The following is a 19,486-nucleotide window of genomic DNA, read 5'->3' as shown; positions in this document are numbered from 1 at the left end:
CACTGCAGTGCAACTTTTGTTGGGGGCAGTAATTTGTAATGGTCATCCATATGCTTCAGTAGTATTTGAAGAGCAATTAACAACAAAGATATCAATAAAAAGTAATGAACCTTATCAAAAATCAACTTTGGTTTGACTCCAGTGACCCGTAACATGATATCTTGGGTGGTGTATGTCTCAGTTCTTCAATGTCCTGAAGTAACCTCTTCCTAAATCGATGCCTTCTTGGGAGTCATCTTGAATGATGTCACTAACCTAGATCAGGTCGTGCTTGGGTGGCCAATCGTGTCCAGGCTGAGGGTTTTGGAGGTGGAGTCAGATTTTCATTCCTAGAAAAGCCTGGAGGCCATAAAACTTTCATTATATATCATGATTTTGCAATGTGCCAAGAAATTGTTCGTAAATTTATGCTCCCTATGCAAACTTGACAGTACTATTATCCAAGAACCGCCGGTTGCCTTCGGTCCTATTGATACTGACCATTGTTTCGGGTCTGAATGATGTCGGCCTGTTTTTGGCACATGTGCTACTCTGGAAATGCGCTGATGTGTAGACCAAGCCATTTGGAGCAGAACCTGAGCAAGGCTGGAAATTCAATTACTGTACCACACGCCCATGAGAATTTTTGTTCTCCCCTGCAGATAGCTATACAGTGAGATTTCTGGAAGTGTCCCACAAGAAAAAATACATTCTCTTTAAAGCCTTGGAAGCACATGAACGTGGGGGAGCTTTTTGCACAGAGAGTCTTTCTCATGTTTTCCTGAGCAAAACTCCTTTAACATTCCTATTGTTCTTCACAAACTGAAATCAAACTGTGGTCCTCCTTCAAAACAAGTCTGTATATGCCTAGTTAGTGTAGTTCAGGTATGCGAAACTGAAAACCTTCCTCTCTTGAATAGATTTCAAGCACCTAGTGAGCTAAGAAAACATGGTAGCCACACTTTTGAGCGCTTCCAAGATTTATCTGCTGATTTATATTTTATCTAGAGGACATTTTACAGGTAAGATATGCTTTTTTGCTTTGTCTTGCAGGTGGTGGGATTATCTGAGGTAACGAAAGGACATATGTCTGGGCTATTGAAGTTTTTTTGGCCCTTTCCATCGGCCTGCTTGCCCCAACTTGCCTGCAGCAAAATCAGATGTTTTCGGTTACTCAGATAAGAGAAAACCAATCATAATTAGTCGTCTTTAAGGTAAGCAGCACTATTGTTGTTCATACTTAGGGTTAGGGATTTGAACGACCCCCATGGTTTTGGTGTGTAACTTAAACTGCACGGTTTGTGCTATCACAGCACTTGCTATTGCTATTATAAGCTAAAGAGTTTTCATTTAATACATTTGATAAAATTAAGTATTTTTGCCCCAAAATTTTAATACAGACAGGTACAGTATATGATGGCTTTAGCAATTCAAAACACAGCAGAATGTGAGTATAAAACCAGCACAGAGTAGGGGATGTATTTTATGACATGCAAAACAGAAATAGCCAACAACTGTTGTTAGTGTTAATGCAACTGTGGAAAAAGCTTATACCAACCCAAGTTGTTTCACTAGACTTAGCTCACAGTTCCCAGGCAGTACAAGCTGGTTTTTAGCCAGGGGTGAGCTGTTCCTCCCATCTAAAAAGTGACAACAACCTCTATAAAACCAACCAAAATACCAGCAATGCACGTTGCAAATTAGCTTACATATTCAAATTTGTTTATTTGCTTTGTGGTAAATGAACCGAATGAACTGGACTCCAATTTAACCGAGTATCCTTCGTTTTTTAATATTTCAGATGCTTTACAAGAAATTAGCAAGTACATAAAACACTATGAAGGCCTGTCCTATGACCGAGAGCTCATAAAACAACAGCACCAGCGAGTCAGACGCGAGACGCATCCAAACGGACAAGAGCTTCATCTAAACTTCAGCGCCTTTCAAAGGTACTCATGATTTTTAAGACGTTCACAATACTTAAATGTGTCCTTTTATGCGCACTGATTTTTTGGTTCTGGTAGGGATTTCCACCTACGTCTCAAGCCAGATGTAAAAGGCTTCACCGAAGATTTCAAGGTCCAGTCAGAAGATGAAACTCACAGGGTGGACCTCTCTCACATATACTCAGGAGTATTAGAAGGTAGGACATTTTGAGACGCCTTCGTTGTTTTAGATACCACACAATTTTTAGCTATAAAGAATGTAGCTAAGATGAAATCGTTCTTGTCTCAAAGATGAGAGTGCATCCTCATGTCAAGGGTCTGTTCTCGAGGGTCAGTTTGAAGGCTCCATTACAACAGCCAATGGGACGTTCTACGTCGAGCCCATTGACAGATACACCACTTCCACAACTGACCACCATTCCATCATTTATCACGGGGATGATGTGGGTGAGTGATTATAATGTATTTCCTTCTGGAATAATGCTGAGAATTAGACCTAACAAAATACTGTTTATCAAAAAACAAATTGTTTCTAAAGATGCATAAACCGTGAAAAACTTAGGCCCATTGCACGAAAAATTCCCAAATTGTGAACATTTAAACTTAAATATGTAAAATATTGATTGTTTTATTTGGAAAATAAAGTGTTTAACAAACTACCTTTTTTGTAGTTTCAGCTTGAAAATGGGAATTTTATTAAATTAATTGTACAATATTGTTATGTTATTTATTATTATTATTTACTTTTTTAAAGAAACCTTTAGTTCAGACACTATTAAACAGCCAAAAAACTACTTTTGAAGAAAAATTGTGTCTACTTAGATATTTGATTGATATTTGTAGTGGTGCTGTTTCTGCATTTGATTTCTATGTTCATCGCAGTTCATTGCTGTGATAATATTAGCGGTTTAGAAGTTGCATGCAGAAGAGGCACGTGTTGCACGTATTGATTGTTCAAAGAACAGAATTATTATACATTTCACTAAAACTAAATTGGATGCTTCCCTTTTCATATCAAAACAACATTCTGATTAATTATCAAGTTTTTATACCAAGTATATATACTATCATAGTGTTTATTAATATTTTGAAATTACTTTTTTAAATACAATTGTAGTGTCATTTGTTTTAGTCATTTTGTGTGCTTTTGGCATTTATTTTTTAACCTTTTAGAACCTGTTTAGATTTTATTACACTACAATTATAAATTATATAGAGGGTTGATAACGACCGCAATGCATTAGTTGTTCAGCCAAGCCATTTTTAAATCCTAATAATCTTTTTTTCTTTATCAACTGACATGGAAACAATTGTTTTAAGTAGCCAGTCTAGAGAGGATTAAAGAGATCTGTCATGCACTGTAACAAGACAGTGAGAGATTTTCTCAATGGTGCAATAAAAATAGGGTGAGACCACGTTAGAAATATGATCATTTTGTCTCTGTTAAGCATGTTTTGTTTTAGTTTTTTTTTTTTAACAGAACTTCAGATTTAGCTACAAATATATTATTTCTCAAAGTTTTGTACCCTGAACCGCTTTGATGCAGTTTTGATTACATTTGCGTAAGTGCACCTCTTTCATTGGGGTCGTAAAAAGACACGTGTTCCTGTCATTGTATAGCAGAAGGTAAACATTGGCAGAGAGACAAGTGCATGTATAGTCTGTGGACACGTGGTCATGTGATCTCGTGGTTGAAGTCACACCATACGCATGTGGTTTCAAGGTTACTCTAGAGTTTTTCCCATGGATGCAGGGACCTGGTGTGTGTGTGTGTGTGTGCGTATAGTCAATATATCATACAATTTTATATATTTTTGTCAATTTTACTAAATTTTTTTTTTTACAAAACTACAAATACAAAGCTAAACTGGCATCCAAAAATACATGAAATTGCGCTGGAAATATTTAATGCAGAGTTATGTTTTTTTTAAACGGTGCACTAATTTGCAGTAATTTAAAGTAGAGGATTTCCTGTTTGAGTCACTTGAAGACTAAACCTGATTGTACAGTTCTGTTATTTATACGCATCCCATTTTTGGACAATGCCGTGGTTTGTCTGCCATCTGGAAGTTAAAACTAACAGGAAGAGCAGCAGCTTTGATTAGGTTTCATTGCAGCTGGCAGGGTAAAGGAAACAACCAATCAGTGTAGGCCGCATGAAAAACATAGATATGACTACAGAAACGGGACGTTTAGCAGGTTTGTATTTTATCTTCAGCCCACTGCCGTATTTAAATGCTTGGGTTCGATTTCCACATACTGTGTAATACAACAGGTGCTGGTTGATTTTATTAAAAAAAAATACAAGATCTTTTCCAGGTTAGCTAAACATTCATTTTAATTTCCGCTGTCCTCTAGTGTGGACTGTTTCTCGATAAATTGAGGCATATTTTTCCTCAAACAACTCCCAAAACCTTCCTGCCCTGGTCTCCACATGCACAACTACTTGAAAGAGACGCACGCAGGATGAAGCCAAAGTCTGGAAGTAATTCCATCAATGGGTCAATGCCCCACATTTACCCTTTCTTCTCACATGCTCCGTTTCTCTACACTCAAACTCACCGATCCAGGAACGACTCTGCTATAGCCTTTTTGTTTATAGAAACTATGATCGTGTTCCAAAGAATGATCTGAAACCACTGGTGGATTGTTGCTGTCCACCTTATTTGCTTTGAGGGATTCTCATTGGTTGATTCTTGCACACCAGAATGGTGTGATCCAATCACTTTGCTTTTCTAGTCAGAGTCAACTTGACATTTATTCCCAGTCGTTTTACAGTGTAGGTTAAACTTAACCAGGACGTCAACTCCCTGACTTTGCGCGAGCTTGTTTTTAACTTCAAATTAATGTTTAATCTAATTTGTATCATTCTTGAGACCTTCCTGAATGCGAATTCATAATGTAAAACCTTCTCACTGAAGTCTGAGATACAGTTATCTGAAGTTTTAAGGTCACACCCGTCTATGTTATGTCTGGTTTGGGTCACAATGCCCCGCTATCTCAATCAATGCAGCTGTTTTATTTTCATAGTTGATTGAAGTTTCCATGACAATGTTTTTAAGTTAGTCTTTAAAGAATCATAACACAACAATGCGGATCGATGTGTTTTTGAAAGGCTTTTGAAGTACTTGAACCTTTCTGAAGTGAATTTTTCGGGAACAACAGTGTAATTTTAAAGAGGTTTCATGATTTTAAAGACTTTAAATATAATGCAATAACCTGGTCTCATAAAATATGCACTGTTTTTATGAACCTTGCAGCACTTTTCGCTGCAGTTTCAAAAAGAAAAGTACACTGACTGGCGCTAAAACACAGGTTCAATATATTAACCCTGGCACCCGGGAAAAACGGTAACAAGCCTTAAAGGAACACTCCACTTTTTATGAAAATAGGCTCATTGTCCAACTCAGTTAAACTACAGTTAAACAGTTTCACCGTTTTTTTAAATCCATTAAAATCCAATGCAGTTAGCAGTGATGTTACGATGAGGTCAGAAAAGATACAACCTCCCAAGTCCCACTTGAGCAAGCGTGCCGGTTTTGCAACAAATTCATAATTTCAAGACTGTACAAAATGATCCGAGGTTTTGAAATCTTTTTTTTGTCTGAATGTCTGCATGTCATCTAGTCTTTTATTTCACAGGACATTAATAAGAATGTATTTGGCCTCACCCGTAAACCTCAAACAGCAGTTTTTATTGTGCAAGATGTTCATAAAACTGTCCTTACATAAATCTTACAGTATGTTTCGTGAGAGATTTACATGTTTTATTTGTTCTGTGTTTCCTGAACGAGACCCAAGGAATTATTTATGAACATTTATGATATTTATACAATTTTTTCTTCAGCATGGTGGAACCACTAAAATTTCACTGAAACTAATTTGGATGCTTCCCTTTTCATATCAAAACAACATTCTGATTAATTACCAAGTTTTTATACCAAGTATATATACTATCATAGCTCTTATTAATATTTTGAAATGACTTCTTTTATTTATTATAACTGTAGTGTCATTTGTTTTAGTCATTATGTGTGCTTTCGACATTTATTTTTTTACCTTTCTGTTTAGATTTTATTCATTTATTATTTTTAGTTTTTTTTTTTTACTTTTACCCCTGGTTTCACAGAACAGGCTTAAGCCTAGTCCTAAATTAAAATGTAAGTCTTAGCTGTTTCTACTAAAATAAACTTGCACTGACTGATCTTAAAACATATATCAGTGCCTTTGCTTGTCCTCAAGATGCACCCCAGAATTTTTTATTATAAGCTTGCATATAAAAATACTTAATTAAACTACGGCCTAATCCTGGTTTAGTCTAAGCCCTGTCTGTGAAACCAGGCCAATGTGATTTTAATACTTAAACATATTTCACTTAGTTGCTAAGTTTTTCACAAGTTTAAGCTAATTTCTTTCTATATTTTCTTTATTTCAATTAACCATTAATTACGACACTTTTATCCCTTGTTGACATCTCCTAATAGTCGACTCTCACATTATAACCCTTTAATATGTTTTTCCACAGACAGTGCTCATGCTGGATTTTGTGGTGCCGAGCGGCTTCAGCATCTTGTCCAAAACCACCGAGAGGTCAGACATGACTTCACCTCATTTCCAGTTCTGTCCGGCACGGCGTGTCCTTGCAAACCAAATACGTTCTTTAAAAGGAGCACTAAATAATTTGGGAATCAGATGTTGTAGAACATGTCCGACATTACATCAACGCTTTGCAATGTCACTCAATAATTGTTTTGCTCTACCACCTTGCCGTATTTTTAGGAAGCGCCCTGCCGCATGGAAAAGAGCACTATCTGTCCAGTCTATTGTTCGAAGCTCCTGGTTGGGTTAAAGCCATTTACCCCAAAATGTGTCCGCGTCTTTAAATCAGATAACACGCTAGCATTATATTTTAAGCCGCAACACATCACTTCCACTTGTTCGGTGGCAGCATTGAAAAACCAGATGTCAGCTTTTCCCTCAAGGTTGTGAAATCCTCTCCATCTTGTGACCCGCAGCCGGTGTCCAGGTCGAAGCGGAAGGTGGACCAGTCCAAAACCAGCTGTCTCCTGCACCTCCATGCAGACCACCGCTACTACAAACGCTTTGGAAGCGTTGAAGCCGTCGTGGCTCAGGTGAGTTTTCCAGATCCGCTCCTCAAAAGATGCTTTCATTCGGGCCGACAAATACAACGGTTTTCCTGTTGACTCCAAAGTTTTGCCCCCCTTCGGTGCCCAATCTCCACGAAGTGGGATTCACAGCATGTTCCTTCCTTGATCCCACTGGAGATTTCTCCGAAATGCTGGGATTGTATGTCACCAATGGACCAAAGCCAAGTTTCTTTACTTTGGCTGTGAGAAAACAAAGGTCTTCAAGCCGCTTTGGTGCAACTTAATGTTATGCAATGTTTGTATGCTGAAGATAAAAGACAGGATTTCCACAAGTTAAAGTAACCATTTGTTATCTTGTATCTGACGAGTTTTCCAGATTGGTGTGTTTTGGGGGCTGGACCGGGTTGCTTTACGGCTGAGATCATTGAGCTTTTTACTTTGGGGGTAGTTCCCATTGTCTGCATATTATTTTTGACGGTTACGCAATGTTTTTGTTTTTACTCGCACTCACAGCTGCTGATTTTTGTTGTTTTACCAAATCACTGCTTGTTCAAGATTCCTGAAAAGCAGTGTTTCTGCCAGATGAACAACTGAAAAACACCCTTTTAAATCATAATGGCTCTTTGTTATTTTGTTGCTTTTTTTATTTGGACGGTTTCTGAGCTGGACAGAACTGTTTTGTTTTTGGCCCCTATGTTTGTGCCCTGCAATAGCGATCGGTAAAAAACTAGTTTTCAATGGTTTGGGATTGTTAAGGTTAAATGTTTTTAAACAAAGAAGTGACTTGCTGCATTTTTTTGATCAAAAACACAGTAAAGCTTAGTGCTCCTTTTTTATTTTAATTCATTTTAAAATGTAATTTTAAAGCTGAATTTTCAGCATCATTTCTCTAGTCTTCAGTGTTACATGATCTTTCGTAAACCATTTTAATATAATGATCTGATGGTCAAAAACATTTAAAACAATAGCATTTATTTAATAATTTTACTGTCATTTTTGACCAATTTAATGCATTCTTGCAGATTACAATTATTAATGTATTTTTTAAAATGCCCTTTTCTTTAAAAAAAGTTTTGTTAACAAATGTAATGTTTAAATTTAATATCTCATGATATATTTAATATCAATATTTTATATGAATAACCTATTAATGAACATAATTAAAAATATTTTTGAGATCAGTGAAAATTTTAATTTTAGTTTTATAATACAATTTATAATACAATTTTACTTAAAAAAAAGTTTGCTTATTTTACTTTGTGCAACAATATTTATCTATAGTAAACAAATACAGTTAAATATGATAACAGAATATAAATAAACTGAGCATAAATAAATCAATCAAATAAATTTTATTGGTGCTAAAAATACCTTTAAATATGAAATATAATAATAAATTATAAATAAACTCGGCAAATATAGTAAATAAATAAATACTTTTATCAGTGCTAAAGATGTTAATGCATATTCATGTAAATATTAAACAAATATGCTGTTGTGATTTTTTTTTTATTTGTTTAAGTGTTTGTGTAACTGGGTGTAGGTACTTGGACAGTGTGCAGTGCCACAGTGTTATTCCACGTTACCATATTCACCCAGTGCTGTCTGCTAATATGTTGGTCTTGGCCTGCTCTTTGTAAGGAACAGAAGTCAGATTGTGGCTCATATTCCTCACCAGGCACTTTTACCCCGGAGTGCCTTCATTCCTTCTGAGACGAAATGTGCCTCAATCCACTGACAGTGGCTGGGGCAAGAGACTCTCCGGAGGATTCACTGTTGCAACCGAAGCTCCCAAGAACAGTGTCTCAATTGATCACATAATAAGATTACGGTGGCCAAACGAATCTGTCTGTCTGTCCTCCTGCCTCTCAGTTTGTCACTATTTCTGTCTAATAAGGTGTCAAAGTGAAGTCCGTTAATCATGAGCTTAATGCGCCAGTATGTTTTGCAGGTCGCCTCCTACATGAAAGCAGTGAACGACATTTATGATAAAGCCGACTTTGAAGGCATAGAATTGGTCAACTTCAAAGTGAAATTCCTCACGGTAAGGTCCCTGTTTTGGTATAAGGAGTTAATTTGATAGCAGATAACTCCATTTTTAATGTTTTTTTTTTCCGTTGTAAATTTCAATGAATTTCAAACAAATTGCAGTTGGGTTTTTTGAGTAATTAAAAAAATACATTAAAGAATAAAACAAGTTAACATAATAAAAAACATGATTTGTGAAATTTTGGCGAAATAAAGTCTGTCTTTTACAATAAACTCTCTTCATATATATATATATATATATATATATATATATATATATATATATATATATATATATATATATATACACGTGTATATAATTTTTTTTTATTGCCCCATTTTCATTGCTTTAGATCATTTCATAATATTTACTTTCATGTTGTTGTTGTTTTTTACTGTTTATTTATGGCCTTACTAATTTAGACAATTTCATATTTATTGCACTGTTTTCTTGTTGTTCTCTATGTTGTAGTTTTTTGCTTCTAAACTTTGTTTATCTACCTTTATTATTTTTCCTCTTGATTTTAAATTATTTCATAATGCATTTATATTTATTTATTTGTAATTTAGTTTTGCCTCTTAATTTTAGCTTTCAACATTTCACGTATAATTTCTACAGAATAGTCTTCTGCTCTTACGCCTCTTAATTGACCTACTTCCTTATCAATGTGAAATCTTTAAATGCACAGCCTTGACGTAAAACAGCTCACTAATTATTCCAGGTGATCACCGAAGAAGATTCCAGCAGTCTCTTGGGCAAGGCCCACATTGGGCCTGAGAAGCTTTTGAATCTGTTTTCCGAGACGAACTGGAACGAGTACTGCCTGTCTTACCTCCTGACCAACAGAGACTTCAGCGGGGTTCTCGGTCTGGCCTGGACAGGAAAAATAGGTAATTTCAGCCCTTTCGCTCCAGACAGATTTTACAACACAAGCCGCCTCAATGACGCCCACAACAACTATCACGTGGAGGAATATCATTGTACTCAATGGTGGTCGACTGGGCTTATGGGCCATTTAGGCCTTTGGTATGTGACCTCTGTCCACAGTTGTCTATGACGCGACGTGATATCGAAGCAAAGCTATCTGATAACATCACTCAAGCCCTAGACACCCTATTGAAGGATTATAGTGTGAATGGTGGGGGTCCGGGCGTGGAGTGGAGGTCTTCTAGGAAAGAATGTGATCTCATGTTAAATTCAGAGAAACGGCCTTCCTGGAAGTTTTTATGCAGTTGCATGTGCTATGAGAGTTTAATGAAATACAAGTGGACAAGTTTACAACCTGCAAGGCTTACAGTGAATCTTAAACCGTGTGAGAAAACCAGAATACAGCAATGCAAGCATGAGTATCCGTTTTATTGTTTCTCACCAAATTCCTTTTCATTCCCACCCAAATTCTTTCTGTCCTTTTTATCCTCAGATCTAGCTTTTCTAGATTCTCTGAAAGCATATCCAAGTTACTAGAATGTTGTAAAATTTATTAAATTTAAAAAAAGTATACATTTTAATGTTTTATTTTAATAGTAATTGAATTGAATTGGCATGTCTAATGAATTAAATACATTATTTAAAAAATATTTTTTTTTTATTTATTTCAAATTCTGTGAATTTTTCTGAATTTGTCATTTAATATAAACGTATTATCCAAAACTATGTCAATCAAGCAAAGACATTTAATTTAATCCGTTAAACAATTTAATACATTTTTGGAATGTAATCAGATTCAAATTTAACAATTACTTTTATTTTTTGTCAAACAGTGCTGGCCTAAATAAATTTACTGTGAAAATTAAAACATGGAAAAAAAGTGGAAAAAAATATAATTAGTACTAATAAGCCTGTTTCTGCCACTGAATAAAAAAGGTTTATTATAAGATGCAAGTTATAAAGACCTATTTCTCAGAATTGCATGGTTAGGGTTAAAATAATTGTGAGATGTTAACTTGCAACTGCAAGAAACAAAGTCGCAATTACCTTTTTTAGTTTTTATTCAGTGACAGAAATAGGCTTCCATACTATACTGTATGGCTTTGGCTAAAAAAAATAAACACCCTAATATCCCACTATTTTTTTTTTTTTTTAACAAAGCAATAAACATCTTGTTGTACATTGTTTGTAGTTCTGGCGCTAAACTGACCTTGCAATTAACATTCCTCTCTGTGACACAATGAATGCTGCATTCCACATTAGCAGCTTCCTCTACATGACAGGACATGACCTTCACTGTCACTCCCTTTTCATCTGGACATCTGCAACATCCTGAATGTTATAAATGAGGAATTCATTATGTCCATCTCACGCCTTTATTGTTCAATTAATTCCTCTACCTGGCTGAAAAGACCAGCTTAGACACGTGTGAGTCTTGATAGTTCTACTGGTGCTTCACGATGCATAGAAGAACACTTTTTAGCGATGGTTCCATTAAAGAACCTTTGTTAAAGAACCTTTAACATCTGAAGCACCTTTCTGTTTGTCGAATGTTCTTTGTGGTGAAAGAAAGTTCTTCAGATTCTAAAAAGTTAAGAAAGAGCTCTGTAAAGAACCTTTTGCTGAATAGTTCTTTGTGGAACCAAAGCACCTTTTTAAGCACCTTTATTGTTAAGAGCGTAGCTTGCAGGAATAATATATTCATGCCGTCAAGAGTAAGTTAGTTTTAGCTTTGGAAACCAGAACAACTTACATCTTAGCATAGTTGCCAAAGTTAGGCATCAACTTACATGCGCTAAATATTTGTGATTGCACCATTTAACCTTTTCATTGCACTCATATTCCAGTGTAAACAACTAATTATAAAACCTGTATGATTTATTTAGCTGCTTTTTTATCAGCCAATACACATTCCTGAAAAGCAACAACATATTTTAAGATCAGTCAGTGTAAGGTTCTTTCAGTTGAATCAGTTAAAATTTAAGCCTTTTAAAATTAATGAATTAATGCATTGGTTATGCTTTGGTTCATGAAGATTTTTTCCTAAATGTATTTATCTGTTTCACACACACACACACACACACACACACACATACATATGAAGAGCTTATGTTCATCAAGAACTTTCACTTCAAATGCGCTAAATCCCAGCCTCAAGCCATTGTACTTTCAAGTACTTTCATAGAAACCTATACAAAGTAGCTGGAAAGAAATTATCGTTTTAAATAAAAATGTACTAGAAATGTACTCTTAAAGAAAACATACTTAGAGCTTTTTGCATCTGAACTCTTCATGTAGAAATTGTCTGGTGCAATCCAATTGAGCAAACCATCATACCACTGATGGAGTGCTGGTCTTTTTAAGGGAAATTCCCTCATCTGGCAACACATTTCTTACAGAATCCTTTCAGATCTGTCAGTTTTCATAGAAGCAGTGCTTTGTAACTGTACGCTGGCCTCATTTCGGTTACAGCAGTGGTCTCAAACTCAATTCCCAGAGTTTAGCTCCAACTCTCACTGGCTTTGAAGTTTCTCGTTTATCTTGAAGATCTTGATTAGCTGGACTAATCAAGAGCTAAACTGTGCAGAGCTATGGTCCTCCAGGAATTGAGTTTGAAAACATTGGGTTATGGTATCTGAATGTCACTGGGATCTCCCACGGCTAGCAAACTGAGCAGTCATTGTTTTGATTATTATTGTTGCGGTTGGAGGTGCGGGCCACCAACCGAGTCCTAGAAGGCTGCCACGGGATTGACCGCAGTGCCCGCTGTGATTGGTTGAGAAAGGGGGTGTGAGTCCACAAAAGTGGGGACATGTGACCAGAGAGCTATGCATGTTAGACCTCTACCCCCACCGCAAACACTGGGATAACCGCATTCCTTCATCCACATGGAGAAACCCTCGCGTGAGGAGACACATAGGTTCTTTCACGCACATTAGCATTTAACCACCATGCAAATCCAGTATCAAGTAGCGTGCAGTTCCAGATGGGATGGGCCTTGTGCGTAAACTTGTTAATACAGGCCTTTTTTAGGTCAAACAAAAAAGCAGCAGTGACTTTGGTGTAACTTTTTAATGCCTTAGCACTCAAACATGTCAAATAACCTAAGATGCTAACACGAGCATCTTACAGCTTGGCCCTGGAAAGTTGAATCAAGACATCTGCGTGACCTACAACAGTATTGTTTTAACTGGGCTTGTTGTCACTTATTTATTCCATGGCAGAGTGGGCTGAAGCGGTTTATGGGGGCTTTCTATCAATCATACTACCCTGCTTTAACAGCTTGGGAGGTTGTAAAAAGGTCACTGTTTTGCAAGTGGGTGGTAGTTGTAGTTCTTTAATGCATTGTGATTTTGACATATCGATTTTAATGTGTTCTCCCCTTTTATTTGTTGTATAGTGTTCTGCAGGAATGGTGTATTTTTGTAGGCCAAACCCCATAAATGAGTTTTATACTGCAGTGTGTAACATAGCTCTAAATGAATGAATACATCCTCCAAAGTTTTAAAACTGAAAGTGCACCATGTATAAAATTAAAAAAATCTTTTTTAAAATGAATCTCAAACTGTTTCATGTTTATGCCGACATGAATCAGCATATTACCTGCCTTTTTGTTGGTCTTTTTGCATTGGTCTGAATGAAAATGCAAATTCATGCTTTGACACTAGGTGATAAAATATAGCGATAAAATAACGTAACGCTGTAAACAAATCAGCTGTAGCAAGCATTACAGGTGTGATGAAATGAAAATTGAGACCAACTGGCCAATCATCACAGATTAGCGTCACGCAAAGAAGGGTTTTGGAAAAATTAATCAAATCTTTGGAAATCATTGAGCATATTTTCTTGACCTTACATGCATATCAACCTGTTGTTGGGGACTCCCAAAATCAAAATATGAACATTTCATTACCCATAATCTGGGCTCTTTAAAAATTTACGGAAAAATCATTTAGGTTTTTTTTGAGGTAATCAAGATGATGCAAACGTCTGGGTTGGCTTTCAAAAATTTCAAAAATCATTAATATATCATTACATCAGCACTCTACTGTCCTGGCACATTTGCATACTTACATAATCTTCACTATTGTGGCTGATTTGGACTTTTTGCTGATTGACGATGGCTGTGTTGCAGTCAACAGCCTTATGCCCTAAAAACCTTGTGACAAAAATGGCTCCATGTGAGTCTAGTGGAAAAAGAGCCTGATATAGCAACTGTGAAAAGCAACGAAGTCCCTGAGGCACCATCCTGGTCACCTTGCATGTTGTTGCAAGAGCTCAGTGTTCTGTAAAGATGCCTCTGACCTAGAGTACACCGGAGTAAACAGTTCACCTTCATTTAATTTGGCACTCTTCCTACTCAGTTGGAATGAGTAAGCTCTGCCATGCAATGCATTTATATTCCATTGTCTAATTGAATATAGCTCACATAGTTATTTTAATGTGTTTGTCAGGACAACACCATTGTCTTTCCAATAGCACTATTAGGAGTTTGACACGGTCTGCAAGACCTTCGAATTTCAAAATATTTCTTAGCTGCCATGAGGAATTTTTAAGCATTTGCATTTGAAACGTCCTAAGTTTATGATTATTTGAACCACAGTGACGAATGACGCAGCAATTCCAAAAATGAAGACCTATTCCTCATGTGATGACGAGAATCCTAAATGAGAGACAGATGAAGACCATAAACCCACAATTCACATATGTTTTATGTGAGCCAGTTTATCCAACCTCAGTGTATGGTTCTTGTAAATTTCTCTCAGACAGACACACACACAGAAAAAAAAATGGGGACGAGTTCTCAATATTTTGGCCCTGAACACAAATCTCACAACATCTGAGGAGCCATAAGCCTGACCTTTGATTTTGCTGGACTAAGAGTTCAGAGCCTGGTTAAAAGAGTCCAGGACTTTGGACTTTGATGGACAGGCTGATCTTGACCAACTACAAGTCAAACCCCTCTTACCACCCACCAGCAGCAGACTTTAGTCAGCAATGATGTAATTGGTTAGTGCTGTGCGAAAAAGACCAGATGTTTGTGATCGGCAGTAAAATCGTCTGTTGGCATTATATAAGTCTAAAACAAAGGGGAGCCCGGATGAAAATTAAAAGTAGACGACTCTGCTAAGGGTTCTTTTCAGTATGTAAATCATGACTTGATATATTTTGGCCAAATGATGCATTAATTTCCAGGAAAATCAGAAACTTTGCCCTGATCCTATAGCCAAGGACTCTACCTTAAAAACTAATCTAATCAGTCTAATCTTTGCTGTAACAAATGTGCTTAAAGTTGGTATATTTTCTGTACTTGTATTTTTATTTTTAGATAACTGGGGAGGGATTTGCTCCGAGATGATTTTGAAGGGTGGTCACAATATCAGCCATAACACAGGTCTCATCACCCTCATCAACTTTGGCAACTACATTTCTCCCATGCAGGTGCACCTGACCTTCGCCCATGAGTTGGGCCACAGTCTTGGAGCCCCTGTAAGTCTGATGTCTTTTACAAACTATCCTGTTTAGTTAGAACCAACAGTTGACACATGCATGAATGATTATTGAAAATGCATGCTCCTACGCTGTTGCCGAATGCTTGATTATTTTTGTTTGATCGCAAGCTTTATCGTAGTAAGTGACACTATAGAGCATGATGGACTGCGTATCCATATTGTTGAGTTTTTCCCACTTGTAGCAGCCATGTTCTTCACATTTCCTATGGCAGATTAGTTCTGCTCTACCCCTTAAAATATTAAGTCACATTTGACAGAGAAAGGGCTGGCAAGCATGGCTCATTGTTTCCAGGCTGAATTTGGGATGCAGAGCAGATTGGAGGATCCACATCATCTTTGATTTATGGGGAGGCCTGGGAAAGGGGCCAGTGGCCTATGGCCCACTTATCTCATTTCACTTCTGGAGGCTTTAATGTGCTGCAGAATGAAAAGCAACACAACACTATACTGTGCATAATTTGTACACCTCCTAGACATGGAAATATAGTTAAATAATAACAGCAAGTAAATTACTTGAGCCAATAACTATATAGTATTAAATATGAATGCTTATACAATTGTTATTGCTGCTTAATTGATACTTAATGGAGAATAACTAACTAGTAGAAATAATCTACAGTTAACTAAATGTGTCGTATATTTGTTGGCAGCATGATGAGAGTTCTGACTGTGAAGGTCAGGAGATCACCGATGATAAAGGCAAGTTCTTGATGTTCCCTCAAGCTTCCTACAAGATCGAGGAGAATAGCGACAAGTTCTCCCCCTGCAGCCTGCTGCACATGAGTCACATTCTGAATATCAAGAAGGACAAATGCTTTGTAGGTAAGATGCCTGAACAGATTCTGGCATGAGATAGATATGCTAATGTACATTAACTTGTCTCAGTGCTAAATCTCTCCTATGGGCTTTATCTTTATGGCTGATCAGGGCGTGAAGTACACTTAACTGACTGAAGATGTACCTGCTTTGTCTTGTCAGTGAGTGAGCATCCGATTTGTGGAAACCGTATCGTAGAAAAGGGGGAAGAATGTGATGTGGGCCATGATGAAAGCGATCCATGCTGTTACAGCTCAAAGCAACCTGCAGGTGTTGAATGTCGACTGAAACCTGATAAACAGTGCAGGTTTGCATCAATCCATTTTGTGTCAGATTGACACGTACACTTTTTACACGTTTTCTTCGCTGTAAGTTTCCAAATAGCACCTTTAACCCTTGTGGTCCATGCCTTAGTGATGCACTGTGAAGACGGCAACAGTGCAGGATGTTTTTGTAGTTTGTAGTTGCTTGGTGTGTTATTGAGTACCTTTCTGAGATTCTTATATGACAAAAATATGTTACGTTATATCAGGATTATTTAAAACTAAGCAGGTGAGTTGGAACAAATCCCTCTTGGAGTAGGTTTGTTCCCCTCTGGTGTAGAAGGACTACCGCCAGCCTCCAAGGAAGTTAGCTCAGACCCTAGATACCTAAACATAGCTAAACCACTTAATCAAGATAATCAGAATGATTCAAAATGTCACAGCAGGTGTTGCAAAACCTTCTTACAAGTTTGCCCTCCAGGAACTGGGCTGGACCCCTCTTCTGTAACAGTGTCCAGTCCTAAACTCTGGATTAGGGTGCCCCCCCCCAGGAGCTGGGATGGGACCCTTCAGTAGAGTCTTGTGGACTTGATGGAAATGTATAAATTATGTCTACATCAAGAGTATTTAGTTGGGGGCCTACTAATGCCTGAACTGTTTATTATACATTAAATCTACCTTCTTGAATATGATCGTTTTAACTGTTTTCCTTATATCTGTCACAGTCCTAGCCAGGGTCTATGCTGCAGCTCCCAATGTGTCTTTAAGCAAGCTGGGCAGATGTGTGAACGCCAATCTGAGTGTCGCAACCAAAGTGTTTGCACCGGTTCCTCTGCTGTATGTCCAGAACCCGTCTCCAAGCCAGACATGATAATATGCAGTGATGGTTCCCGTGTCTGTTTCAATGGGGTATGTTCAACAGAAAATCTGATTTCATGCATTTTTCTGCCATTCAAAATACAATAAAACAACCTATTTGAGTCCAACAAAACTCAGAACAGCCCTGAGGATATTCATTATATAATACAAATATGTGACCTAATTGAAAGCAGACACTAAACATTATATTGTCATATATATTTAATATGTAATATATATTGGTGTGAGGAAGAACTGAAAAGCAAGATAATTGCTTTTGTGGGATGATCAGTGTACAGTATATGGTTGGGAACTGAGCACATGGAATCATTTAGGATCATTTAGGCTTAATGGGCATAGTAATCATGCAGATATATTTGCCTATTATCCTTTCGCACAGTGTGATATCTTCTATAACCAATGTCTTGTGGCCTGATGTCACAGGAATGCGGCCTATCTCTCTGCGCATTGTATAACATGGTGCAATGTGACTGCCCGGGAGAAAATAGGACTGAAAAGTGCCACATGTGCTGCCAGGAGAGAGGTAACCACAAGCCAAAACAGAACGTGTTTACTGCTCCAAATAAATTAGATGCATAAACAGCCATTTGTTTTAATGGACTGTTTGCGCTGACATTACTGCTCCATAAATTTGTAAATAAAGCTCATATGTTCTTATATCCGACTTCTTTGGTATTTTCTCTCCATAGATAAACCTAATACTTGTGCAAGCACCACATCTTCAGTTCTTCAGCACTACTTTAATGGGAAACATGTGGCTTTGGTTCCTGGGGCTCCGTGCTCTGGGAACCAAGGCTACTGCGACAGGTTCAAAGTGTGTCGAATCCTAGACGCCGATGGCCCAATCGCAAGGCTTAAGAATTCTTTCCTGAAATTGGACGAGTTTGATGACCTGGCCAGTTGGATGAAGGTTTGTTGTTATCATTTGGTCTATTACAGTGTTCTACCGTCTTCCCTTTTTATTACAGAGATGGCCTCACAAGTCTTGTGTACAGTAGTAGGACTTGACCTTAGCATTTGTCAAAATTTCAAAAAGGATACATTGGGCACATAAGCTAAATGGACCAATAAGGAAAAGCCCCCTAACTGCATAAAAGAAAGCAAAAAACAGTCTAGCGACTACATGTTTGTTAACATTTCTCTCTTCTCGTTTGCAGGCACATTGGTGGGCAATACTTCTGGGTATTCTTGCCATTTCTGCAGTAATGGCTGGAATTATCTGTGCTTTTGGACAGCCACTTGAGATTGATAACGACAGGTAAACATCTCTCCACTTGGATCCTTCCAACTGGCGAAAAACGGTCCTTGCAAGTAGGAAAACTTTGCTTTTGGGGCAACTTTGTTTAAAATGTTTAAAACTGATCCGACCGATCACTAAAGCCTGTCCAGATGCACAGCTGAGAGTCGACTGCATCTGTCCAAACATGATTTGAGTTTACTTCGCCTCTTCCAGCCATAAGCCTCGCTCCATTGGTCATTACAAAGTTATTTTAACTCCACTGCTGATTTGAGAATTGAATACTGTCCAGCTTTTCAACTATAAATCATTGTGCTCTCAGTAACTTTGTACACAATGCTGCCTACGTTTATTTCAAAGAAATTCAAGGACGTGAGACTTCAATTTTGAGAAAGCTGATTATCTCAGCATAGCTAATGGCAACAGATGGCTGCAGATTCATGGAAATCTGACAAAGACAATATGTTTTTGGGAAAGGTTAAATAAAAATACAATGTATGTTAACCTGTGAATGTCTTACTTGACTCTGGTCATTTTGTTTCCTCTGGAAATAGCAGGTTTCAGAACGGTATCGGCAAGGTTGAAATGTAGTCTTTTGCAAACTTGCAAACTTGGCTATGATGAGCAATTTCACGACACCACTTTGTTTGAGCTGCTGGATTTGTTTTCACGATTTTATCTCTTTGTGTCGTCCTTGAGAGGGGATAGCGTGATAAGCAAGAACTAAGTGACATTTAAGCTCGAATGAGGTAAAAAAAAAGTCAAGATCTATTAAATAGGTCATTACTT

At 37.3% G+C, this 19,486-nt stretch overlaps 1 protein-coding gene across 1 annotated transcript; it reads left to right on the top strand.

Annotated features, from left to right (window-relative positions):
* The first annotated feature begins 868 nt into the window (after positions 1-868).
* Positions 869-19,201, top strand: si:ch1073-396h14.1 (disintegrin and metalloproteinase domain-containing protein 10). Its single transcript, XM_043223227.1, has 15 exons — positions 869-1,001; positions 1,781-1,928; positions 2,004-2,122; positions 2,217-2,372; positions 6,451-6,515; positions 6,941-7,057; positions 8,985-9,077; positions 9,784-9,952; positions 15,319-15,479; positions 16,153-16,324; positions 16,481-16,625; positions 17,307-17,490; positions 17,884-17,983; positions 18,150-18,370; positions 18,618-19,201. The coding sequence occupies exons 1-15, from the start codon at positions 929-931 to the stop codon at positions 18,720-18,722; spliced, it is 2,028 nt and encodes a 675-aa protein (XP_043079162.1). The 5' UTR covers positions 869-928; the 3' UTR covers positions 18,723-19,201.
* The last annotated feature ends 285 nt before the right edge of the window (positions 19,202-19,486 follow it).

Source organism: Puntigrus tetrazona, chromosome 22 (assembly GCF_018831695.1).
Source record: "Puntigrus tetrazona isolate hp1 chromosome 22, ASM1883169v1, whole genome shotgun sequence".
NCBI lineage: Eukaryota > Metazoa > Chordata > Actinopteri > Cypriniformes > Cyprinidae > Puntigrus > Puntigrus tetrazona.
The sequence above is the reverse complement of the archived record's forward strand: the minus strand, read 5'-3'. Positions and strand labels throughout refer to the sequence as shown.